General features: G+C 47.5%; 1 protein-coding gene across 11 annotated transcripts in view; it reads left to right on the top strand.

Moving 5' to 3' along the window:
• Positions 1 to 2,555: 2,555 nt before the first annotated feature.
• The window catches only part of HSPG2 (heparan sulfate proteoglycan 2), a 252,398-nt gene continuing 227,897 nt past the window's right edge, over positions 2,556 to 27,056 (top strand). For 6 of the 11 annotated variants that reach the window (XM_088451465.1, XM_088451463.1, XM_088451461.1 and 3 more), the window contains exon 1: positions 2,557 to 2,780. In XM_088451465.1, coding sequence (XP_088307591.1) covers positions 2,727 to 2,780 — 54 coding nt within the window. In that variant the 5' untranslated portion in view covers positions 2,557 to 2,726. Of the gene's footprint in view, positions 2,781 to 27,056 lie in introns of all 11 variants that reach the window. The other 5 variants (XM_088451458.1, XM_088451462.1, XM_088451457.1 and 2 more) reach the window with 3 other exon arrangements.

The raw sequence follows: 27,056 nt of genomic DNA, 5'->3' as shown, positions 1-27,056 counted from the left end.
TGTGTGTGTGTGGGGAGAGTGGATAAGGAGTATGAATTTGGTGTGTGTGTGGGGGGATAAGGAGTATGAATGGGAGGGGGGATAAGGAGCATGCACTATATATAGAAGATTAAAAAGAAGTATGAATAGGAGGGGGGATAAGGAGTATGAATTTGGTGTGTGTGGGGAGAGTGGATAAGGAGTATGAATTTGGTGTGTGTGTGGGGGGATAAGGAGTATGAATGGGAAGGGGGATAAGGAGCATGCACTATATAGAAGATTAAAAAGAAGTATGAATAGGAGGGGGGATAAGGAGCATGAATTTGGTGTGTGTGGGGAGAGGGGATAAGGAGTATGAATTTGGTGTGTGTGTGTGGGGGGGATAAGGAGTATGAATGGGAGGGGGGATAAGGAGCATGCACTATATAGAAGATTAATAAGAAGTATGAATAGGAGGGGGGATAAGGAGTATGAATTTGGTGTGTGTGGGGAGAGTTTATAAGGAGTATGAATTTGGTGTGTGTGTGGGGGGGATAAGGAGTATTAATGGGAAGGGGGATAAGGAGCATGCACTATATAGAAGATTAAAAAGAAGTATGAATAGGAGGGGGGATAAGGAGTATGAATTTGGTGTGTGTGTGTGTGGGGAGAGTGGATAAGGAGTATGAATTTGGTGTGTGTGTGGGGGGATAAGGAGTATGAATGGGAAGGGGGATAAGGAGCATGCACTATATAGAAGATTAATAAGAAGTATGAATAGGAGGGGGGATAAGGAGTATGAATTTGGTGTGTGTGGGGAGAAGGGATAAGGAGTATGAATTTGGTGTGTGTGTGTGGGGGGGATAAGGAGTATGAATGGGAGGGGGGATAAGGAGCATGCACTATATAGAAGATTAATAAGAAGTATGAATAAGTGGGGGGATAAGGAGTATGAATTTGGTGTGTGGGGGGATAAGGAGTATGAATGGGAGGGGGGATAAGGAGCATGAATTTGGTGTGTGTGTGTGGGGGGGGGGATAAGGAGTATGAATAGGAGGGGGGATAAGGAGCATGCACTATATAGAAGATTAATAAGTAGTATGAATAAGTGGGGGGATAAGGAGTATGAATTTGGTGTGTGGGGGGATAAGGAGTATGAATGGGAGGGGGGATAAGGAGCATGAATTTGGTGTGTGTGTGTGTGGGGGGGTAAGGAGTATGAATAGGAGGGGGGATAAGGAGTATGAATTTGGTGTGTGTGGGGGGATAAGGAGTATGAATTTGGTGTGTGTGGGGGGATAAGGAGTATGAATTTGGTGTGTGTGGGGGGGATAAGGAGCATGTACTGTATAGAATAAGGGGTATGAATAGGAGGGGGGATAAGGAGTATGAATTTGGTAGGGGGGATAAGGAGCATGCACTGTATAGAATAAGGGGTATGAATAGGAGGGGGGATAAGGAGTATGAATGGTAGGGGGGATAAGGAGCATGCACTGTATAGAATAAGGGGTATGAATAGGAGGGGGGATAAGGAGTATGAATTTGGTGTGTGTGTGTGGGGGGGATAAGGAGTATGAATGGGAGGGGGGATAAGGAGCATGCACTATATAGAAGATTAATAAGAAGTATGAATAAGTGGGGGGATAAGGAGTATGAATTTGGTGTGTGGGGGGATAAGGAGTATGAATGGGAGGGGGGATAAGGAGCATGAATTTGGTGTGTGTGTGTGGGGGGGATAAGGAGTATGAATAGGAGGGGGGATAAGGAGCATGCACTATATAGAAGATTAATAAGAAGTATGAATAAGTGGGGGGATAAGGAGTATGAATTTGGTGTGTGGGGGGATAAGGAGTATGAATGGGAGGGGGGATAAGGAGCATGAATTTGGTGTGTGTGTGTGTGGGGGGGTAAGGAGTATGAATAGGAGGGGGGATAAGGAGTATGAATTTGGTGTGTGTGGGGGGATAAGGAGTATGAATTTGGTGTGTGTGGGGGGATAAGGAGTATGAATTTGGTGTGTGTGGGGGGGATAAGGAGCATGCACTGTATAGAATCAGGGGTATGAATAGGAGGGGGGATAAGGAGTATGAATTTGGTGTGTGTGGGGGGATAAGGAGTATGAATTTGGTGTGTGTGGGGGGATAAGGAGTATGAATTTGGTGTGTGTGGGGGGGATAAGGAGCATGCACTGTATAGAATCAGGGGTATGAATAGGAGGGGGGATAAGGAGTATGAATTTGGTAGGGGGGATAAGGAGCATGCACTGTATAGAATAAGGGGTATGAATAGGAGGGGGGATAAGGAGTATGAATGGTAGGGGGGATAAGGAACATGCACTGTATAGAATAAGGGGTATGAATAGGAGGGGGGATAAGGAGCATGCACTGTATAGAATAAGGGGTATGAATAGGAGGGGGGATAAGGAGTATGAATTTGGTGTATGTGTGTTGGGGGGGGGGTATGAATTTGGTGTGTGGGGAGAGGGGATAAGGAGTATGAATGAGGAGCATGGAGGAATAAGGCTCCGGCCTGAGCCTGGTGGTGTCAGAGAGGAGCCGCAGTAGTTATTAGACTCCAGCAGTCGGTTCCTCCCCCTCCTGTCACATTCCAGCAGCAGGCAGGCTCGGGCTGGGATTACTGGGAGCAGTCACCAGTGTGCAGAGTGCGGGGAGGAAGTGGCTGCAGGGTGGGAGCTGTGCTGTGGATGCCAGGGGATTCCGCTCAGCTCAGGGCTTTCCTCGGGGAGTGGACGTTACAGGAGCCCCAGGATGGGACACAGGAGGCCGGGGATCCCGGGACTGGCGCTGCTGCTGCTGTTTCAGGTCGGTCACTGTCTCTGCTTCCCCGTATGTGTCCCTTATACATATAATGGAATATACTGCATCCCAAACCTGTCACCCACCGGCCTCTGATTGCTCCCTATGTCTCCAAAACCCTGACTGCTCCCTATTATTCTGAGACTGTCTCGGATACTTTCCTCTGACTGCTCACTATTACTCTGATTGCCCCTATGTCTCAGACACTATCCTCTGACTGCTCACTGAGACACTTACCTCTGACTGCTCCCTATATCTGAGACACTTACCTCTGACTGCTCCCTATATCTGAGACACTTACCTCTGACTGCTCCCTATATCTCTGAGACACTTACCTCTGACTGCTCCCTATATCTGAGACACTTACCTCTGACTGCTCCCTATATCTGAGACACTTACCTCTGACTGCTCCCTATATCTGAGACACTTACTTCTGACTGCTCCCTATATCTGAGACACTTACCTCTGACTGCTCCCTATATCTGAGACACTTACCTCTGACTGCTCCCTATATCTGAGACACTTACCTCTGACTGCTCCCTATATCTCTGAGACACTTACCTCTGACTGCTCCCTATATCTGAGACACTTACTTCTGACTGCTCCCTATATCTGAGACACTTACCTCTGACTGCTCCCTATATCTGAGACACTTACCTCTGACTGCTCCCTATATCTGAGACACTTACCTCTGACTGCTCCCTATATCTCTGAGACACTTACCTCTGACTGCTCCCTATATCTGAGACACTTACCTCTGACTGCTCCCTATATCTGAGACACTTACCTCTGACTGCTCCCTATATCTCTGAGACACTTACTTCTGACTGCTCCCTATATCTGAGACACTTACCTCTGACTGCTCCCTATATCTGAGACACTTACCTCTGACTGCTCCCTATATCTGAGACACTTACTTCTGACTGCTCCCTATATCTGAGACACTTACCTCTGACTGCTCCCTATATCTGAGACACTTACCTCTGACTGCTCCCTATATCTGAGACACTTACCTCTGACTGCTCCCTATATCTCTGAGACACTTACCTCTGACTGCTCCCTATATCTGAGACACTTACCTCTGACTGCTCCCTATATCTGAGACACTTACCTCTGACTGCTCACTGAGACACTTACTTCTGACTGCTCCCTATATCTGAGACACTTACCTCTGACTGCTCCCTATATCTCTGAGACACTTACCTCTGACTGCTCCCTATATCTCTGAGACACTTACCTCTGACTGCTCCCTATATCTCTGAGACACTTACCTCTGACTGCTCCCTATATCTCTGAGACACTTACCTCTGACTGCTCCCTATATATGAGAAACTTACCTCTGACTGCTCCCTATGTCTGAGAAACTTACTTCTGACTGCTCCCTATGTCTCTGAGACACTTACCTCTGACTGCTCCCTATGTCTGAGACACTTACCTCTGACTGCTCCCTATGTCTGAGACACTTACCTCTGACTGCTCCCTATCTCTGAGACACTTACCTCTGACTGCTCCCTATGTCTCTGAGAAACTTACCTCTGACTGCTCCCTATGTCTGAGAAACTTACTTCTGACTGCTCCCTATGTCTGAGACACTTACCTCTGACTGCTCCCTATGTCTGAGACACTTACTTCTGACTGCTACCTGTGTCTCTGAGACACTTCTGACTGCTCCCTATGTCTCTGAGACACTTACCTCTGACTGCTCCCTATGTCTGAGACACTTACCTCTGACTGCTCCCTATGTCTGAGACACTTACTTCTGACTGCTCCCTATGTCTGAGACACTTCTGACTGCTCCCTGTGTCTCTGAGACACTTACCTCTGACTGCTCCCTGTGTCTCTGAGACACTTACCTCTGACTGCTCCCTATGTCTGAGACACTTACCTCTGACTGCTCCCTATATCTCTGAGACACTTACCTCTGACTGCTCCCTATGTCTGAGACACTTACCTCTGACTGCTCCCTATGTCTCTGAGATAGTCTGTCATGTAAATGTGAAATGTACAGAGCTCCCTGTTTATAACAGCGTACAACATAAAGTGTGATTATATAGAGGGTAGTAATGTTTCCTACCCGTACATCCATCCATACATGTTATACGCATTTCTGTGGGTGGGGACGTGTAGAATACCTACATGCAATGCCTGGTCACACACACACGTCTGTGGGCAGGGTAGCATAGAATACATACATGGCACATACCTGGTCATGCACACGTCTGTGATGGACAGGCCCTGTTGTTGTTCTGTATGTAGAATTCCTCTATGTAGTATAAATAGTTGTGTCATTTCATACGGCCGGTTATTCAGGGCTCTGGTGCCTTCATGTCTTTAGCCCTCAAACTCTTTCCTGCCTTCTACCAATTACACATGTAAAACCTACAGCCGTGTGCCCAGAGGTCACTTAGGGTTACCAGCCTGGCATGTGGGTGACACAAAATGTCATATACTGTATTAAAAATAGGTAATTATGGGAAAAGGCAGTTTTCCGTATGAGCCGTTCGTTATACGGGTCATTCTCAGAAGAAATTGATTAGAATGTGTGATTATTGGCGAATTAATCCGAGACACTTCCTATCTCAAATTTTGCGCTGACCTCACAGTATCTCCGTCCCCGACTATTGCGGTTTGTAGGACGTTTACGTGTGTTGCTGTTATTCAGACTGTGTAATCTATATGAACCTCCGGGTCACACGCATCATATGTCGCTCAATCACAGGTACTGAGAACACATAACAATACACAGGCATGTGAAAGTGCACCCTCTGTCAGCACACGACAGGCCATCCATCATTAACAATCATCTCATCCTTACCGAGCCATAAAATGTGAGTGTAACATAACCTATTTAGCTTGGTCGTCATTTATTCAACAACGAATACACTGACATGAAGAAGAGGTGTAAAAACAAAAAGGTGCACCCTTCCTGCTTACACGTGTAAGGTGTAATGTGCGCCAGGTGCTGCCGATTAGGCGCACTATATTGTTTGATCATCGATAGTCCCTACCTCTATATCGGAACCTTTAGCGTTCAGGTATGTGTTGGCTTCATGCCAAGGAGAAGACATCTGTAATGGTCTCCAGGACCGCTGCTCCCTATCCTGGTAATAAGGACATTTCCAAACCATCGGAAGACCATCTTTCTGCAGGCGCAAAGATTATTTACAAAAGGGGGTACACTGGGCCTGATTCAGAGCCGCTCGTAAGCTCCGAGCGATGTTCGCACAACTGCGCATGCGTACGGGTTTTAGTATGCATGCACGAACCAGTCAGTGCGGCCAAAAATCGCGTGCTCGCAAAATAGCGAATGCCTGCTATTTTGAGTGACAGGATGAGGCGTGTGTGGGTGGTAACAGGGGAAGGTGCTTGAAAACGGCGAGTGGAGAACAGAACGCAGGCGTGCCAAAAGGTCAAAACGGGCGTTTCAAGGGTGTGCATAATAAACAAAGCAGCGTCATTGACCACGTCACTTGGTTGTCTTTTAGCCAGAACTGCTCGCATGATTGCGGTAGGAAAATGCAACCACAAGAATAGCGAGCAGTTCATTCGCCTTTCGATGTACTCGATTAATCTAATAAATAGCGGAGATGACGTATGATGCGAGTGGCCAGGGGGCGTTTTTTTCAAAATTACGACCGCATGTTTTGTTCGCTCGTTCAGACATGGAGGCGTCAACAGACCGCAAAGAGCGAACGGTCAATTTAAATAGCCACCCCCTTTTTATGAACGAGTGAGCGCAAATAGCGTCCGGCTCTGAATCAGGCCCCCTGATCACTGCAGATCTTCCCAAGAGAGGACGTCCCGGCAGACTCTCCCAAAGACCATGGTCCAAAAAACTCCACAAGTTACATCTGGGAATGTACCGGCCTCCGTCTACTGGCTAAACATGAAAGAAGTTTGAGTGTGACAACTGACCCAGTCTTGGCTTTCGTGGGAGGGTAGCGAGTAGAAATCCCCGGGATGCTTTACAATCACCGAGTCCACCGTTGGCCTTCTCTTCATTCTAGAGGAACATATGAGGCCGAGTGAAGCTCTGCCTAAATGGGATGATGCGACGGGACAATGATCTTATGCGCAACAGAAAATCTACAACTTAATAGCCACAAAACAAAAAAAAAAACAATTTTAATGAGCAAGTTAAAGTTTAGACCTCAACCCCAGTAATATGCCGTGTTAGGACACTATGGCCCGTATTCAATTTGAGGCAAAAAGTCCAGATCCGCGATACTTTTTCGCCGATGACATAATTTTCGCCTGTTTTGCTTTTACCCCGTATTCAATTTGACTTAGGACACCCCAAAAAATGACTTTGAATTTGGGGGCGAAAAAATAAAGTTGGGGGACAAAGTTTCAAACTAGCAACCTTGACTCTGGGGGGGTCCCCAAGTATGCCCTATGTGTTTCTTTGATTGCAGGTGCTTGCGGCAGGTGGATTTTTCACGATTTTTTTTCACTTTAGCAACTGTTAAATATGTTGACCCCCATTTTCAAGTACCCCAAATTTTCTGGGATAAGTTATTTTCTGGAAAAAATACTCCTGAATACTATTCTGCACCACTTATACAAAAATGCTATTTAGCAGCTATTGAGCCCGTTTTAAAAACACCAAATACCTTTAGCAAGCCAAATCGGGGGTAACCATAGCTAACCCCCATGTCAGAGCATCTTTTGGGGGGAGTCAGGCTGATTTCCTCAAATCTGACAGGACTTTCCGCCTGTTTAAATTTCGCCGGGTCCCGTTTTCGCGTACTTTCAAATTGAATACGGGAATAAGTGGGCACGCGCGCGATACTTTTCCGCCTGCAAAACATGCGATGTAGGCGAAAAGTCCGGGACGCGAAAAAGTATCGCGGCACGGCTCAAATTGAATACGGCTCTAAAGCTGCATACACACACAACGATTTTTTGACCGATAATCGTTAAACGATATTGTTTAACGATAATCGTTTGAAAAAAAATCGTTCCCTTTCTGAGTCAAATGATGAACGATTATCGTTCATGCGCGTTCACGTTTGTAGTTTGTAGTTCAGTCAGACTTGTCAACTGAACGATTTTCATTAAGGGAATATGCAAAAATCGTTTGTAGTTCATAAAAATCGTTCATTACACTTTAAAAAATCTGACAGAAAATCGTTCATAAAATCGTTGGTAACAAAATCGTTGTGTGTGTATGCACCTTAAAGCTCCATTACAATCTAATTGTTAAATGCTCTCTCCTCCGCAATCCGGTGATCCATCACAGGTCACCAGTGTAAACTGCCTCTGGAGGAGGGGAGGGGGCTGATGAGTGGAGTATAAACGGAATGCTCTGATTTATCAACGATCTAAGGAGGTATTATACAGAGGAGTGGTCCCAAATTCCTCTGATGCAGTGTAAAAGACTGATAAACTCCTGCAGCAAATTACATTCCCAGCTGCTATAGTTGGGCCTACTGGTGACTGATTCATGGACTTAATTCATCACACGAGGGGGATTATATATCGTTTGAATAAACAATTGCAAAGTATAATCCGTTATTTGTCACACGATAGATAGTAGGTGTATTACATTTTAGGACTCAGTGGGGGCGATTCAATTGTTCTGCCGGCGGCTTTTTTTTTTTTTTTTTAGACGCCCGTAAGAGCAATTCAATTGTTGCTCTGTCGGGTTGCGATAGCCGGCGCCAGCATTTCTGCACGCACTCAGGAGTGCGCGAGCAGAAATGTGACTAAAACACCCTGGTTAGGGCGCGCTAACCGCAGATAGCTTGCCCTAACCAAGAATTAAGACGGGTTTAGCCGTTTTTAGACAGCTAAACCTCGTCTTTTAGTCGGTGAAGAGGGCGATAATTAATGAGGGCCCAGACATTTGAATAGCAATGTGGGCGCTCATTAATTAGCACACCCAAAAAATCAATTGAATTGCCCCCAGTGAGGAGTAGATTATTGGGTACTTCCTCATCATTGCGGCCCCCTGCTGGAGGCGCTGGTTACGCTACTTACGTATCTTCACTAGTCTTTGAAGATACGTAAGTAGCGTAAAGATCAGCCAGTGTCCAATGTCCATGGATATATTCCCCCTCCATACCCACCATCCAAGTGGGTATGGAGGGGGAATATATCCATGTGGCGAGCGAAGCCGAATGGTATTTCGTCATCTTTACGCTACTTACGTATCTTCACTGACTAGTGAGGATACGTAAGTAGCGTACCCAGCGCCTCCAGCAGGAGGCCGCAGAGATGAGGAAGTACCGATTATTGTTAATTACGTCCTGATATGTAAAAACACAGGGGTGACAGATGGTGCAGTCTCTCTATCCGGGATGTAGTTAATAAACCATAAGACTGGTGCCGGAATGCCGTCACGATTGGAGATGCCGACGCCAGAGTGCCGACAGCTGGCATCCCCATCTTAAGTATAGGGTGGGGTGGGCTAGCTGTTAGCTACCGGGGGGGAGGGTAAGGTTTAGGCACCACGGGGGGAGTTAGGGTTACGGTTAGGCTGTGGACAGGGCTAAGGAGGAAGGGTTAACTAACCCTGGAGGGTTTGGGTGCGGGGTAGGGAGGGTTAGTGTTGGGATACAGGAAAGGAGGGTTAGGGGGTGAACAGGGCAAGGTTACAGTACTTACTGTGCCCATGTCGGGATTGCCAGCATCGGGATGTCGCTGTCGTTCTATTGACAGGCGGCATCCCGGGTGCCAGTATTTCCCAATACCAAACTCCTCTATCCTGTGGGATCTTTGCTAAGAGAGGGAGATCTGACCACTGAAGCACTCAAGCTATACTTTGTAAGTTTGGCATGTGAGCTTGCAATCAGCAGCGATGTCATTGCTCTGATTCTGTGTGCCATGATTCCTCCTGGGGACGGGGCATTCCTAGTGACCGATTTCAGGCTGATTGGTATCTATGTACAGGCTGTTTCATCCACATTACGGATTTAAAATGTGACCCCTCTCGGTGGAATATTTGTGTCTCGGAATAACATGAGCATATAAATAGCTGGCTGTGAATTCCACAGATCCTGCCAGAGAGGGGACAATGTGTGTATATGGCGGGGTACATGTTATATCTCTTGTCCGTCCCAGATCCTGTTATTGTGTCACTCTGAAACCCCCCCCAACAGCTGCGGAGTTCGTATTGCTCCTGCCCCGGAGATTGGCGCTTCCGTCAATTTAAATAGTATCAGCTAGAAGTAGGCAGCGCTTATCCAGCTGTCGTGGTACTACAAGTCCCAGCATAGCATGTGCTAGTTTACCTCTCTGAATGTCCGTTCGCTGCTGTGTAGCTGATTATAGATCAGTAAGGGACTGTGGGCCTGATTCAGAGCCGCTCGTAAGCGGCCGATCGTTCGCTCCGTGCGATGTTCGCACATCTGCGCATGCGTATGGGTCGTAATGCGCATGTGCCAACCAGTCATTGCGTTCGGAAATCGTACGCTCGTAAAACAGCGAGGGCCTGCTAATTTGATTGACAGAATGAGGCGTTTGTGGGTGGTAACGGTAAGGTGCTTGAAAACGGGAAGTGGAGATCCGAACGCAGGCGTGCCAAACGGTCAAAACGGGCGTTTAATGGGTGTGCATACTTAACAAAGCAGCGTCATCGACCACGTCACTTGGTTGTCTTTTAGCCTGAACTGCTCGCAGTGATTGCGGGAAGTAAAACCTACCACAAGCACTGCGAGCAGTTCAGACGCCTTTCGATGTTCCCGATTAATCTAATAAATAGCGGAGATGACGTATGATGCGAGCGGCCAGGGGGCGTCTTTACAAAATAGCGAGCGCATTTTTCGGACGCTCGCTCAGACATAGAGGCGTCCACAGACCGCAAAGAGCGAGCGCATCAATTTAAATATCAAGGCCCCTTTTTCGGAACGAGCGTCCGCAAATAGCGTCCGGCTCTGAATCAGGCCCTGTGTTAGCACCATTATAGGATACAGCGGGATGTGTTCCTATATCGCAGCTACTCTAATAATTACTGTCACAGCGCGGTCTCTATTATCTCACAACTGTCTCTTCCTATACACTGTCTATAATGTAGATCATGTCTGTTGATTTAATTTTATTTTTTTTCCGTTCCTGTGGTGACTTAGTGGCTCTGTAAAGGCTGAATTCTGTAGTTGGCCATGGATGCAGCATGTTATTTGTGGGTATTGCCTCATGGTAAAATCTGCCAGACACAGGGTCTCCTTGCTCCAAGAGCTTGCACTTTAACCTTTTTTCTTGTTAAACTTCGCACTGCTATATGACCTTTGGTGTCCCCGCCGGGCCGACAGCTGAACTATAGGGAGCATTCCTGCTCCTGGGTAGGTGGCAATGAGCTTTCCTCTCAGGTCATGCTGGGACCAGGTAGTGAACCCTCAGCCAGGTGTTGCGGAATGAGGAGGGAGGCGTGAGATCGGCTTTGCTAATCACCCCCTGCCCTGACACAACCAAGGAGCCAGAAATCTCTGTTTGAGGAGTAGAGGGAGTAAAGTAGATGAAAGGAGAGAAGTAATTGGGGAGGGGGCGCTCCCTCTCTCCCTCCCTCCCTGTGTAATCATTAAGCTGCAGCAGATTAAGAGGTCTCTTTCTTTCATTGTCTGCAGAGCTTCGCAAACTCCATTCATACACTGCATAGACCCGTTTAAGCCGCAGAGCATCTCGCCAGAGGGTAGATGTACTGTGTGACGTCTTCCAGAGCGATAAAGTGAAGAATTTGCCCATAGCAACCAAATCATTTATCTAGCGCAGGCTATAAAGTGACAGTTAGAAGCTTATTGGTTGCAACGGGCCTGATTCAGAGCCGGACGATATTTGTTGTTCCAAAAAAGGGGCCGGCTATTTAAATTGAGCGCTCGCTCTTTGCGGTTTGTTGACGCGTCTATGTCTGAGCAAGCGATCAAAAAATGCGCTCGCTATTTTGTAAATACGCCCCTTTGCCGTTTGCATCACACGTCATCTCCGGTATTTATTAGATTAATCGAAAGGCATCTGAACTGCTCACAGTGCTTGTGGTAGGTTTTTCTTACCGCTATCACTGCGAGCAGTTCAGGCTAAAAGACAACCAAGGGACGTGGTCGATGACGCTCCTTTACTAATTATGCACTCCCATTAAACGCCCTTTTTACCGTTAGGCACGCCTGCGTTCGGATCTCCACTCCCTCGTTTTCAAGCACCTTGCCGTTACCACCCACAAACGGTACATTCTGTCAATCACATTAGCAGCCCCTCGCTGTTTTGCGAGCGCACGATTTCCGACCGCAATGACTGGTTTGCGCATGCGCATTTCGACCCATACGCATGTGCAGTTGTGCGAACATCGCTCATAGCGAACGAGCGGCCGTTTACGAGCGGCTCTGAATCAGGTCCAAAATCTGGATTTAATCTCTCTCTGGGTTCCCAAACCCGGTCCTCAAGGCACCTTAACGGTCCAGGTTTTAAAGCATATAATAGAGGGTGACGCCCAACTGTAAACGCGTGCGCCCAGAACGCAGGCGGCAGAGGGTTATCCCCGCAACTGAGCAATAATAACGGGGTCTGAGGTGACATATAGGGAGAGATACATCAATCCTCAGAGAGAGAGAGCGCAAGTGGAGAAGTTACCCATAGCAACCAACCCGCTTCTAACGGTCATTAATCCGAGAGTGGAGAAGTTACCCATAGCAACCAACCTGCTTCTAACGGTCATTAATCCGAGAGTGGAGAAGTTACCCATAGCAACCAACCTGCTTCTAACGGTCATTAACTCAGCACAGTCTATAAAGTGACAGCTAGGAGCGGATTGGTTGCTGGGGGAAACTTCTTCACTATATCTCTCTCCAAGGTTTAATTTGTCTCCCCCATAACTCGTCTGTCTCTCTCTCCGGATGGAAATTGTGCAGCTGATTCTACACAGAGACAAAGCAGAAATCTGCTCAAGACGTTTCCCTCCAGATTAGATCAGTTTCCTGGCTTTGTTCTGATGGTCGGAACGGTGTTATTATTGTCCTGCTGGACTGAGTCATTGAGTTGTTAGGAGGGGGGGGGGGAGGCGTAAAGTCTAGATTAGGGGCACGTTTAATCCAGTGCACACACCTGCACTCATACATGTAATAACGCATCGGACACGCTGTGTTCACAACATATTCATACGTAGCGCATATTTCATCGGCCTGTGTGTGTGTAGTTGCTGGGTCCTATAATCCCTATAACCCATAGCCTTCAGTGTATCTGCAGTAGGGAGCACAAGTGGTGCCTACATGGAGAAAACACACAAAGCCCGAAAAGGGGTGTGGCCAATGAAAAGGGGGCGTGTCTCTGATGCGTCTCCTTTTCGTCACTCTAGGGGGTGGGCCCGGCACTTACAGATATGCCGGGCAGCCCCCAAGCGCATGCGCCCGGCATCCATTCACCGACGGTGACCGCTGCTCTGCCGTTTTCCCCACCCGCGGGACACTGCGGGTGGAGGACAGAACCCGCAGGCTGTTTCAGCGGGGCGCCGCGCTGGAGGGCAGGGTGCTTTCTGCCCTTCAGAAATGGGGCAGGGCGCGGTGCCCCGCTGAAACAGCTTAGCGGGAACGCTAGACACCTACATACATACATACAGCTAGCTAGGTATACACTAACTGATGAGTGCCACCGATCCGGTAACGCTCTCATACACAAAGCGAATATCATATTGGTGCGCATCCGTACACACTGAGCTTAGGTAATGTCTAAATTCCCTTCGCGGAGAGGACCCTGACGTCATCAGCTACTGTCCAACGTCATTCCCTACCATCCACGTGGGCATAGAGGGGGAATATAATCTTGTGGGGAGCGTATCGAGCTACCGAGCCCGAAGCGTGGCGAAGGGACAACTTTCTTCTTTAGGTGGCCGTAATGGGCATGGAACTGCACTACCGCCCTCACTCACGTCACTTCCAGGTCCCTAGAGCAAAGGGGAAATAAGATCTACCCTGAGCTTAAGTGACCAGAGTTACCCATCACCCACCTGCTCCCACAGCCACACCCACCAGTCCCAACTCATTCTCACATACTAAACCTTCATTGTCCGTTTCCCAGAGACTCCACAGGAGAGAGGAGAGAGTTCTGTCACCCTCCCAGCTGATAGGAAAAACATATAAACTAACACAAAGTTCACATTCACAGAACAATGTAAAAGATGCAAAATGTGTATAAAGGAAAACGTTGGTATGACGAGGTCAGCGTTACAGGGTCGGGATGAGGGAGGTCAGTGTTACGGGGTCGGGATGAGGGGGAATCAGCGTTACGGGGGTATGGATGAGGGGGATCAGCGTTACGGGGTCTGGATGAGGGAGGTCAGCATTACGGGGTCGGGATGAGGGAGGTCAGAGTTACGGGGTCGGGATGAGGGAGGTCAGAGTTACGGGGTCGGGATGAGGGAGGTCAGTGTTACGGGGTCGGGATGAGGGAGGTCAGTGTTACGGGGTCGGGATGAGGGAGGTCAGTGTTACGGGGTCGGGATGAGGGAGGTCAGTGTTACGGGGTCGGGATGAGGGAGGTCAATGTTACGGGGTCGGGATGAGGGAGGTCAGCGTTACGGGGTCTGGATGAGGGGGAATCAGCGTTACAGGGTCGGGATGAGGGAGTCAGTGTTATGGGGTCGGGATGAGGGGGGGATCAGTGTTATGGGGTCGGGAAAAGGGGGGATCAGCGTTACGGGGTCTGGATTAGGGGGAATCAGCGTTACGGGGGTATGGATGAGGGGGGATCAGCGTTATGGGGTCTGGATGAGGGAGGTCAGCGTTACGGGGTCGGGATGAGGGAGGTCAGAGTTACGGGGTCGGGATGAGGGAGGTCAGTGTTACGGGGTCGGGGTGAGGGGGAATCAGCGTTACGGGGGTATGGATGAGGGGGGATCAGCGTTACGGGGTCTGGATGAGGGAGGTCAGCATTACGGGGTCGGGATGAGGGAGGTCAGCATTACGGGGTCGGGATGAGGGAGGTCAGTGTTACGGGGTCGGGATGAGGGAGGTCAGTGTTACGGGGTCGGGATGAGGGAGGTCAGCGTTACGGGGTCTGGATGAGGGGGAATCAGCGTTACGGGGTCTGGATGAGGGGGAATCAGCGTTACAGGGTCGGGATGAGGGAGTCAGTGTTATGGGGTCGGGATGAGGGGGGGATCAGTGTTATGGGGTCGGGATGAGGGGGGATCAGCGTTACGGGGTCTGGATGAGGGGGAATCAGCGTTACGGGGGTATGGATGAGTGGGGATCAGCGTTATGGGGTCTGGATGAGGGAGGTCAGAGTTACGGGGTCGGGATGAGGGATGTCAGCGTTACGGGGTCGGGATGAGGGAGGTCAGCGTTACGGGGTCGGGATGAGGGAAGTCAGCGTTACGGGGTCGGGATGAGGGAGGTCAGCGTTACGGGGTCAGGATGAGGGAGGTCAGCGTTACGGGGTCGGGATGAGGGAGGTCAGCGTTATGGGGTCCGGATGAGGGGGGTCAGTGTTATGAGGTCCAGATTACCGGGTCTGCGTTACAGGGAATATGACTGCAGAATCAGGCCCTTTAGGTGCAGGATAAGAAAGTAGTCCGCCTGTTACTGGTTAGACATCTGTGACAGAGGACTGACCCACTTCAGCACCTGGCACTAACTGGCCACTAAGGGCCGGGCACCGAATTGTGCTGCAGCTTGTCGGGCAGTGACGTATATTTGTGTAGTATGTGATTTATCTGCTCCCCTCTTGGCGTTTACACTCAAACATGATTCTTTGAAACATTTTGTAATTTATGACTTTTCGTGTTTGAGAATCTGAAATATTTTCTCTGCGGATTCCTCATCTGTCAGATGTTCTGGGTGTGAAGTGGTTTTATTGTTTCATAGTTACTGAGTGTGACAGACATATCAGGCAGTGTCATTATCCAAACCAGATCCAAACAGTAGTTGTGGCATTCATTGTAATTCATGTGTAGCACAGGTTATTACCAGCCAGGATACGGGGTAAGGGGTAATGATATATACTGCAGTGATTACAGCCAGGATACGGGGTAAGGGGTAATGATATATACTGCAGTGATTACAGCCAGGATACGGGGTAAGGGGTAATGATATACTGCAGTGATTACAGCCAGGATACAGGGTAAGGGGTAATGATATATACTGCAGTGATTACAGCCAGGATACGGGGTAAGGGGTAATGATATACTGCAGTGATTACAGCCAGGATACGGGGTAAGGGGTAATGATATACTGCAGTGATTACAGCCAGGATACAGGGTAAGGGGTAATGATATACTGCAGTGATTATAGCCAGAATACAGGGGTAAGGGGTAATGATATACTGCAGTGATTACAGCCAGGATACAGGGTAATGATATACTGCAGTGATTACAGCCAGGATACAGGGTAAGGGGTAATGATATACTGCAGTAATTACAGCCAGGATACAGGGTAAGGGCTAATGATATACTGCAGTGATTACAGCCAAGATACAGGGTAAGGGGTAATGATATACTGCAGTGATTACAGCCAGGATACAGGGTAAGGGGTAATGATATACTGCATTGATTATAGCCAGGATACGGGGTAAGGGGTAATGATATACTGAAGTGATTACAGCCAGGATACGGGGTAAGGGGTAATGATATACTGCATTGATTATAGCCAGGATACAGGGTAAGGGGTAATGATATACTGCAGTGATTACAGCCAGGATACAGGGTAATGATATACTGCAGTGATTACAGCCAGGATACGGGGTAATGATATATTGCAGTGATTACAGCCAGGATACAGGGTAAGGGGTAATTATATACTGCAGTGGTTACAGACAGGATACGGGGTAAGGGGTAATGATATACTTCAGTGATTACAGCCAGGATACAGGGTAAGGGGTAATAATATACTGCAGTGATTACAGCCAGGACACAGGGTAAGGGGTAATGATATACTGCAGTGATTACAGCCAGGATACAGGGTAAGGGGTAATGATATACTGCAGTGATTACAGCCAGGATACAGGGTAAGGGGTAATGATATACTGCAGTGATTACAGCCAGGATACAGGGTAAGGGGTAATGATATACTGCAGTGATTCCAGCCAGGATACGGGGTAAGGGGTAATGATATACTGCAGTGATTCCAGCCAGGATACGGGGTAAGGGGTAATGATATACTGCAGTGATTACAGCCAGGATACAGGGTAAGTGGTAATTATATACTGCAGTGATTACAACCAGGATACGGGGTAAGGGGTAATGATATACTGCAGTGATTACAGCCAGGATACGGGGTAATGATATACTGCAGTGATTACAGCCAGGATACAGGGTAAGGGGTAATGATATACTGCAGTGATTACAGCCAGGATACGGGGTAATGATATACTGCAGTGATTACAGCCAGGCTACAGGGTAAGGGGTAATGATATACTGCAGTGGTTACAGCCAGGATACGGGGTAAGGGGTAATTATATACTGCAGTGATTACAGCCAGGATACGGGGTAAGGGGTAATGATATACTGCAGTGGTTACAGCCAGGATACGGGGTAAGGGGTAATGATATACTGCAGTGATTACAGCCAGGATACGGGGTAATGATATACTGCAGTGATTACAGCCAGGATACGGGGTAAGGGGTAATGATATACTGCAGTGATTACAGCCAGGATACGGGGTAAGGGGTAATGATATACTGCAGTGATTACAGCCAGGATACAGGGTAAGGGGTAATGATATACTGCAGTGATTACAGCCAGGATACGGGGTAAGGGGTAATGATATACTGCAGTGATTACAGCCAGGATACGGGGTAATGATATACTGCAGTGGTTACAGCCAGGATACGGGGTAAGGGGTAATTATATACTGCAGTGATTACAGCCAGGATACGGGGTAAGGGATAATGATGATATACTGCAGTGGTTACAGCCAGGATACGTGGTAATGATATACTGCAGTGATTACAGCCAGGATACGGGGTAAGGGGTAATGATATACTGCAGTGATTACAGCCAGGATACGGGGTAAGGGGTAATGATATACTGCAGTGGTTACAGCCAGGATACGGGGTGAGGGGTAATGATATACTGCAGTGGTTACAGCCAGGATACGGGGTGAGGGGTAATGATATACTGCAGTGGTTACAGCCAGGATACGGGGTAAGGGGTAATGATATACTGCAGTGATTACAGCCAGGGTAAGGGGTAATGATATACTGCAGTGATTACAGCCAGGATACGGGGTAATGATATACTGCAGTGGTTACAGCCAGGATACGGGGTAAGGGGTAATGATATACTGCAGTGATTACAGCCAGGATACGGGGTAATGATATACTGCAGTGATTACAGCCGGATACAGGATACGGGGTAATGATATACTGCAGTGATTACAGCCAGGATACGGGGTAAGGGGTAATGATATACTGCAGTGATTACAGCCAGGATACGGGGTAAGGGGTAATGATATACTGCAGTGATTACAGCCAGGATACAGGGTAAGGGGTAATGTTATACTGCAGTGATTACAGCCAGGATACGGGGTAAGGGGTAATGATATACTGCAGTGATTACAGCCAGGGTAAGGGGTAATGATATACTGCAGTGATTACAGCCAGGATACGGGGTAATGATATACTGCAGTGGTTACAGCCAGGATACGGGGTAAGGGGTAATGATATACTGCAGTGATTACAGCCAGGATACGGGGTAATGATATACTGCAGTGATTACAGCCGGATACGGGGTAAGGGGTAATGATATACTGCAGTGATTACAGCCAGGATACGGGGTAAGGGGTAATGATATACTGCAGTGATTACAGCCAGGATACAGGGTAAGGGGTAATGATATACTGCAGTGATTACAGCCAGGATACGGGGTAAGGGGTAATGATATACTGCAGTGATTACAGCCAGGGTAAGGGGTAATGATATACTGCAGTGATTACAGCCAGGATACGGGGTAATGATATACTGCAGTGGTTACAGCCAGGATACGGGGTAAGGGGTAATGATATACTGCAGTGATTACAGCCAGGATACGGGGTAATGATATACTGCAGTGATTACAGCCGGATACGGGGTAAGGGGTAATGATATACTGCAGTGATTACAGCCAGGATACGGGGTAAGGGGTAATGATATACTGCAGTGATTACAGCCAGGATACAGGGTAAGGGGTAATGATATACTGCAGTGATTACAGCCAGGATACGGGGTAAGGGGTAATGATATACTGCAGTGATTACAGCCAGGGTAAGGGGTAAGGGGTAATGATATACTGCAGTGATTACAGCCAGGATACGGGGTAATGATATACTGCAGTGGTTACAGCCAGGATACGGGGTAAGGGGTAATGATATACTGTACTGCAGTGATTACAGCCAGGATACGGGGTAAGGGGTAATGATATACTGCAGTGATTACAGCCAGGATACAGGGTAAGGGGTAATGATATACTGCAGTGATTACAGCGAGGATACGGGGTAAGGGGTAATGATATACTGCAGTGATTACAGCCAGGGTAAGGGGTAATGATATACTGTAGTGGTTACAGCCAGGATACGGGGTGAGGGGTAATGATATACTGCAGTGATTACAGCCAGGATACGGGGTAAGGGGTAATGATATACTGCAGTGATTACAGCCAGACAGGTCCTTTCTGACGAGTGCTGATATTAATATATGGTAGCATAGGGATTGTAGGGAACCAGTACTGACATGAGGTAAGACCAGAGATTCACTAAAGCCCAGAAGGAAATAACGGTTTCTGGGTCAGTAAGATGATTGGGTCAGTAAGATGATGGGGTCAGTAAGATGATGGGGTCAGTAAGATGATGGGGTCAGTAAGATGATGGGGTCAGTAAGATGATGGGGTCAGTAAGATGATGGGGTCAGTAAGATGATGGGGTCAGTAAGATGATGGGGTCAGTAAGATGAATGGGTCAGTAAGATGAATGGGTCAGTAAGATGAATGGGTCAGTAAGATGATGGGGTCAGTAAGATGATGGGGTCAGTAAGATGATGGGGTCAGTAAGATGATGGGGTCAGTAAGATGATGGGGTCAGTAAGATGATGGGGTCAGTAAGATGATGGGGTCAGTAAGATGATGGGGTCAGTAAGATGATGGGGTCAGTAAGATGATTGGGTCAGTAAGATGATTGGGTCAGTAAGATGATTGGGTCAGTAAGATGAATGGGTCAGTAAGATGAATGGGTCAGTAAGATGAATGGGTCAGTAAGATGATGGGGTCAGTAAGATGATGGGGTCAGTAAGATGATTGATTGGTCAGTAAGATGATGGGTCAGTAAGATAATGGGTCAGTAAGATGAATGGGTCAGTAAGATGAATGGGTCAGTAAGATGAATGGGTCAGTAAGATGAATGGGTCAGTAAGATGAATGGGTCAGTAAGATGATGGGGTCAGTAAGATGATGGGGTCAGTAAGATGATTGATTGGTCAGTAAGATGATGGGTCAGTAAGATAATGGGTCAGTAAGATGAATGGGTCAGTAAGATGAATGGGTCAGTAAGATGATTGGTCAGTAAGATGATGGGGTCAGTAAGATGATTGATTGGTCAGTAAGATTGATTGGTCAGTCTTCTGTATCATCGGTCCAGTGTCCCCTGTATTAGATGCTACATCTGTGCTGGCACGCATCCTAGACCAACTGTGGGCGCACCTCCTGCGGATCCACCCGGTTAATCTCATTGATGGGTGAAGGTTATGTATTTGTTACTCCGCGTGGGTTATGTTTCCACTGCAGTGCATGTGAGTAAATGCATGGGTTAGGTCAGGGTACAGTAACGTCATATAGAGGAGCATGGCGCTGTCATATAGTCCTATATTCTCCCTGCTCATATCTAGATGCACCTGGGAATTTCTCAGAGGTGCCATCGGCTGATCTGGCATTATATGGCCAATGAGGAGTCTGTGCACAGTGAGAAGACACTCAGCACATTCGGTACAGCAGGAGGATGAGAGTTACTTACAGACTGGCTAGGAACTCCTTGCTGAGTCCTGTATATTGACGTGTGAATAAAACATACGTGTTATAGGCATGTCGTCATGTGGGTGGCATTTCTCTCCACTTTTGGTGCATGTGTAGACAAGTCGGGTCCCGTGGGTGTGATCGCCAGCTTTTCTGCAACCTTTCCGAGGGGCCACCGAAAGTTCTTGTTGTTTTTTTGTGATATAGAGAAATGAAGCAGGTAAAAGTTGTGGTTTACTGTAACGGCAGCGATACAAAGGGCACAAGACCGAATGCCGGTGTAACGCCAGCGATACAAAGGGCACAAGACCGAATGCCGCTGTAACGCCAGCGATACAAAGGGCACAAGACCGAATGCCGGTGTAACGCCAGCGATACAAAGGGCACAAGACTGAATGCCGCTGTAACGTCAGCGATACAAAGGGCACACAAGACCGAATGCCGCTGTAACGCCAGCGATACAAAGGGCACAAGACCGAATGCCGCTGTAACGCCAGCGATACAAAGGGCACAAGACCGAATGCCGCTATAACGCCAGCGATGCAAAGGGCACAAGACCAAATGCCGCTGTAACGCCAGTGATACAAAGGGTACAAGACCGAATGCCGCTGTAACGCCAGCGATGCAAAGGGCACAAGACTGAATGCCGCTGTAACGCCAGCGATGCAAAGGGCACAAGACCGAATGCCACTGTAACGCCAGCGATACAAAGGGCACCGATTGCCGCTGCATCTAGTGATTATTCCGCAAACTGCTTATGCGACGCAGGCTGCATGCGCTCCTTTACCAACTTAGGATCGATTCACAGTCTTACAAATCTGCGGCGACTAAGGGCCTGTTTCAGCAAGGATCGCTAATGCGACTGCGGTAGCAAACGCCAAAGTCAATTGCTGTCCTGAGTTGTGCATGCGCAAAGAGGGCGCCAAATTCGGACAAATCTCCCGCACCTAGCATGTGGTAGGTGTAAGTACCGATGATAATGACTACTCTCACGGACGGTAGAGATTGAATAAATGCGTACAGCTCAGAAGGCGTGCATAGCCGCAATAGCGTTCCGTGCGCATTCTGGGCATCCAGAGGTGCGTTTGCATTAGTGTGACTGAGAACCGGGCCCTCTATGTGCATATCCTGGATGTGGGACGTTGTAGTGCTGAGGTGTGAGGTGCGGCAGATGGAGGAAGATATAAGTGATATGCGGGGGATCTCTTGGATGTGGGACATTGTAAAGCTGAGGTGTGAGGTGCGGCAGATAGAGGAAGATATAAATGTTATGTGTGGAATCTCCTGGCTGTGGGACATTGTAGTGCTGAGGTGTGAGGTGCGGCAGATAGAGGAAGATAGCAGTGATATACGGGGGATCTCCTGGATGTGGGACGTTGTAGTGCTGAGGTGTGAGGTGCAGCAGATAGAGGAAGATAGCAGTGATATATGTGGGATGTCCTGGATGTGGGACGTTGTAGTGCTGAGGTGTGAGGTGCGGCCTGTTAGTAGCAGATACAGGAAGATATAAGTGATATATGTGGGATGTCCTGGATGTGGGACATTGTAGTGCTGAGGTGTGAGATGCGGCAGATACAGGAAGATGTAAGTGATATACGGGGGATCTCCTGGATGTGGGACATTGTAGTGCTGAGGTGTGAGGTGCGGCAGATAGTGATATACGGGGGATGTCCTGGATGTGGGACATTGTAGTGCTGAGGTGTGAGGTGCGGCAGATAGAGGAAGATAGCAGTGATATACGGGGGATCTACTGGATGTGGGACATTGTAGTGCTGAGGTGCGAGGTGCGGCAGATACAGGAAGATGTAAGTGATATACGGGGGATCTCCTGGATGTGGGACATTGTAGTGCTGAGGTGTGAGGTGCGGCAGATACAGGAAGATGTAAGTGATATACGAGGGATCTACTGGATGTGGGACATTGTAGTGCTGAGGTGCGAGGTGCGGCAGATACAGGAAGATGTAAGTGATATACGGGGGATCTCCTGGATGTGGGACATTGTAGTGCTGAGGTGTGAGGTGCGGCAGATACAGGAAGATGTAAGTGATATACGAGGGATCTACTGGATGTGGGACATTGTAGTGCTGAGGTGCGAGGTGCGGCAGATACAGGAAGATGTAAGTGATATACGGGGGATCTCCTGGATGTGGGACATTGTAGTGCTGAGGTGTGAGGTGCGGCAGATACAGGAAGATGTAAGTGATATACGGGGGATCTCCTGGATGTGGGACATTGTAGTGCTGAGGTGTGAGGTGCGGCAGATACAGGAAGATGTAAGTGATATACGAGGGATCTACTGGATGTGGGACAGGTGTGGGATGCTGAGGTGTGAGGTGCGGCAGATAGTGATATACGGGGGATGTCCTGGATGTGGGACATTGTAGTGCTGAGGTGTGAGGTGCGGCAGATAGAGGAAGATAGCAGTGATCTGGAGGAATGAGGAATGGGAGGAATGTCAGTGCTGGAGGTGATGAAGGACACAGGTACAATGAAGGGATCTCACACCTATAGGAATGTATGAGCGGAGGTTAGTGAGGGCGCACTCCTGAGCGTTTCTCCTAATATAGTGCCTGATATAAATCCGGGGTACATTGCGTGCACCGGCAGAAGCGTATATCTCTGCATCTGTAGCTGTGCCGGCCCCTGCGTCTGTAGCGTATGCGCCGTGTTTGCTACCAGTAATCCTCGGCACATGTCCTGCTCCTGCTTTATACTAGGTGCAAAAAATATACGTCCAAAAACCATCTTATTTGTTTCTAACGTCCAGCACGGCATAGGACGCCCCCCACTATGTTATAACGCCCCGTCGCCTCCCCATTAATCTACCTCTTTGGTCACAAATGTAGATGTGATCCAGGTGCTTATGACTCTGTATGGAGATACTTGCGTGTGTCCATATTCTGAGCGTGCGCAGTGCTAATATGCGCAAATTACTCTCCAAAATGGGTGTAATGTACCATCAAATCTGCAGGGCCCCGAATTGCGGTGCTAATCCTAATGACTGCAGCGTCACACAGGGGCGCCTGCACCGTGGCCCTGGCAGGAGGCAAACTATTACACGTTCCATCTTGTATTTAATGTCTTTCACCCCCAGAGCTTCCTATAATCAGAGAGGAGTAGAGCGCGGCCCTTATCACCAGGGAGGAATCTCGCCGGATCTGCTGGAATGTTACATGCCCCGTCCTGTACCCACTGTTACCCCGAGGTCACATCATGAATGGGCCTGTGTGTGTTTACCTGAGTGCGCCCTGCTAGTAAATGATTAGTGAGTCTGGCCTGGTTCAGTCTTAGTAGTATAAGTTCCCTCCTGCGCTGCGAGTAACCCGCGGCTGAATAACCGCCAGCTCCCAGAGACCTGGCAATACGTAACCCGGTGCTGACATTCATTTATCCATCTGTTCCCAGGTAAAACATTTATAGAGCATATAGCAGGTCAGGGTTACAGTATTTACAGACCTCCCATCTGTGCTCTACATGAGTAGTCACTGAGACTTCCCTGCAGGGTACAGGGCCTGGGAAGTGGTGCTGTGCGAACGCTCAATTGTGGGCAATGGCCGCAAAAGTGCATTCAGAGCGGTTTTAATGGTGACACTTTGTGTCCGCCATCATAGACCGTATTCCCTCGCACCACGATTGCACACTATAATGGAAATATGGAGATTTGGAAATGTGAATACCAACCATGGAACGAGAAGTAGTACTGTGCAGCTGGCCATATATACACAACAAGGATCGTAGGGCTTTGATTCATCAGCGGATGCAACTGCAACCGCCTACGGATCGCAGTAGCTAAAATATGTTAATGCTCGCCTAAGCTCGGCCGACATAAAGACGCCCACTGCCGCCTTTTCATATCCATCCAATGTCGCTCTTCTGCGTAAACATCGGGACCATCGACGCACATTGCGCAGTCACGCAGCATTTACACCATGTCTGGCCAGCCGCAGACACTGCCAGTCTCCTGGCACACGGAGAGTGCAGCGTATGCCATCGCAGCGGCTAATTTATGCACGCCCATGGAACGACGCTCAAACGGACAGATACGCCTGCGTTTTCCTAACCATCCCCCTGTTACCACCTCCGAACGCTGATACGCATGCGCTATGGCAAACAATCGCTCAACCAGCATCTGTAATTGCCTGCGTACCTTGCTGATTCAGGCCCATAGAATTACACTCAGGGTAATTAGGGAAGTAGTACTGTACAGATGGCCATACATACATATAAGGGATCATAGAATTACATTCAGGGTAATTAGGGAAGTAGTACTGTACAGATGGCCATACTACACATAAGGGATCATAGAATTACACTCAGGGTAATAAGGGAAGTAGTACTGTACAGATGGCCATACTGCACATAAGGGATCATAGAATTACACTCAGGGTAATAAGGGAAGTAGTACTGTACAGATGGCCATACTACACATAAGGGATCATAGAATTACACTCAGGGTAATAAGGGAAGTAGTACTGTACAGATGGCCATACATACACATAAGGGTAATTAGGGAAGTAGTACTGTACAGATGGCCATATATACACATAAGGGATAATAGAATTACACTCAGGGTAATAAGGGAAGTAGTACTGTACAGATGGCCATACTACACATAAGGGATCATAGAATTACACTCAGGGTAATTAGGGAAGTAGTACTGTACAGATGGCCATATATACACATAAGGGATCATAGAATTACATTCAGGGTAATAAGGGAAGTAGTACTGTACAGATGGCCATATATACACATAAGGGATCATAGAATTACACTCAGGGTAATAAGGGAAGTAGTACTGTACAGATGGCCATATATACACATAAGGGATCATAGAATTACACTCAGGGTAATAAGGGAAGTAGTACTGTACAGATGGCCATATATACACATAAGGGATCATAGAATTACACTCAGGGTAATAAGGGAAGTAGTACTGTACAGATGGCCATACTACACATAAAGGATCATAGAATTACACTCAGGGTAATAAGGGAAGTAGTACTGTACAGATGGACATACATACACATAAGGGTAATTAGGGAAGTAGTACTGTACAGATGGACATATATAATCACAGAAGGGATCATAGAATTACACTCAGGGTAATTAGGGAAGTAGTACTGTACAGATGGCCATACATACACATAAGGGTAATTAGGGAAGTAGTACTGTACAGATGGACATACTACACATAAGGGATCATAGAATTACACTCAGGGTAATTAGGGAAGTAGTACTTACAGATGGCCATATATACACATAAGGGATCATAGAATTACACTCAGGGTAATTAGGGAAGTAGTACTGTACAGATGGCCATATATAATCACAGAAGGGATCATAGAATTACACTCAGGGTAATTAGGGAAGTAGTACTGTACAGATGGCCATACATACACATAAGGGTAATTAGGGAAGTAGTACTGTACAGATGGCCATATATACACATAAGGGATAATAGAATTACACTCAGGGTAATTAGGGAAGTAGTACTGTACAGATGGCCATACTACACATAAAGGATCATAGAATTACACTCAGGGTAATAAGGGAAGTAGTACTGTACAGATGGCCATATATACACATAAGGGATCATAGAATTACACTCAGGGTAATAAGGGAAGTAGTACTGTACAGATGGCCATACTACACATAAAGGATCATAGAATTACACTCAGGGTAATAAGGGAAGTAGTACTGTACAGATGGCCATACTACACATAAGGGATCATAGAATTACACTCAGGGTAATTAGGGAAGTAGTACTTACAGATGGCCATATACACACATAAGGGATCATAGAATTACACTCAGGGTAATTAGGGAAGTAGTACTGTACAGATGGCCATACATACATATAAGGGATCATAGAATTACATTCAGGGTAATAAGGGAAGTAGTACTGTACAGATGGCCATATATAATCACAGAAGGGATCATAGAATTACACTCAGGGTAATTAGGGAAGTAGTACTGTACAGATGGCCATACATACACATAAGGGTAATTAGGGAAGTAGTACTGTACAGATGGCCATATATACACATAAGGGATAATAGAATTACACTCAGGGTAATTAGGGAAGTAGTACTGTACAGATGGCCATACTACACATAAGGGATCATAGAATTACACTCAGGGTAATTAGGGAAGTAGTACTGTACAGATGGCCATATATACACATAAGGGATAATAGAATTACACTCAGGGTAATTAGGGAAGTACTACTGTACAGATGGCCATACATACACATAAGGGTAATTAGGGAAGTAGTACTGTACAGATGGCCATATATACACATAAGGGATAATAGAATTACACTCAGGGTAATTAGGGAAGTAGTACTGTACAGATGGCCATACTACACATAAGGGATCATAGAATTA

This window comes from Taudactylus pleione, unplaced genomic scaffold, assembly GCF_031769625.1.
Source record: "Taudactylus pleione unplaced genomic scaffold, aTauple2 ptg000549l, whole genome shotgun sequence".
Lineage (NCBI taxonomy): Eukaryota > Metazoa > Chordata > Amphibia > Anura > Myobatrachidae > Taudactylus > Taudactylus pleione.
Note: the sequence above shows the minus strand (reverse complement) of the source record. Positions and strands in the feature narration are given on the sequence as shown.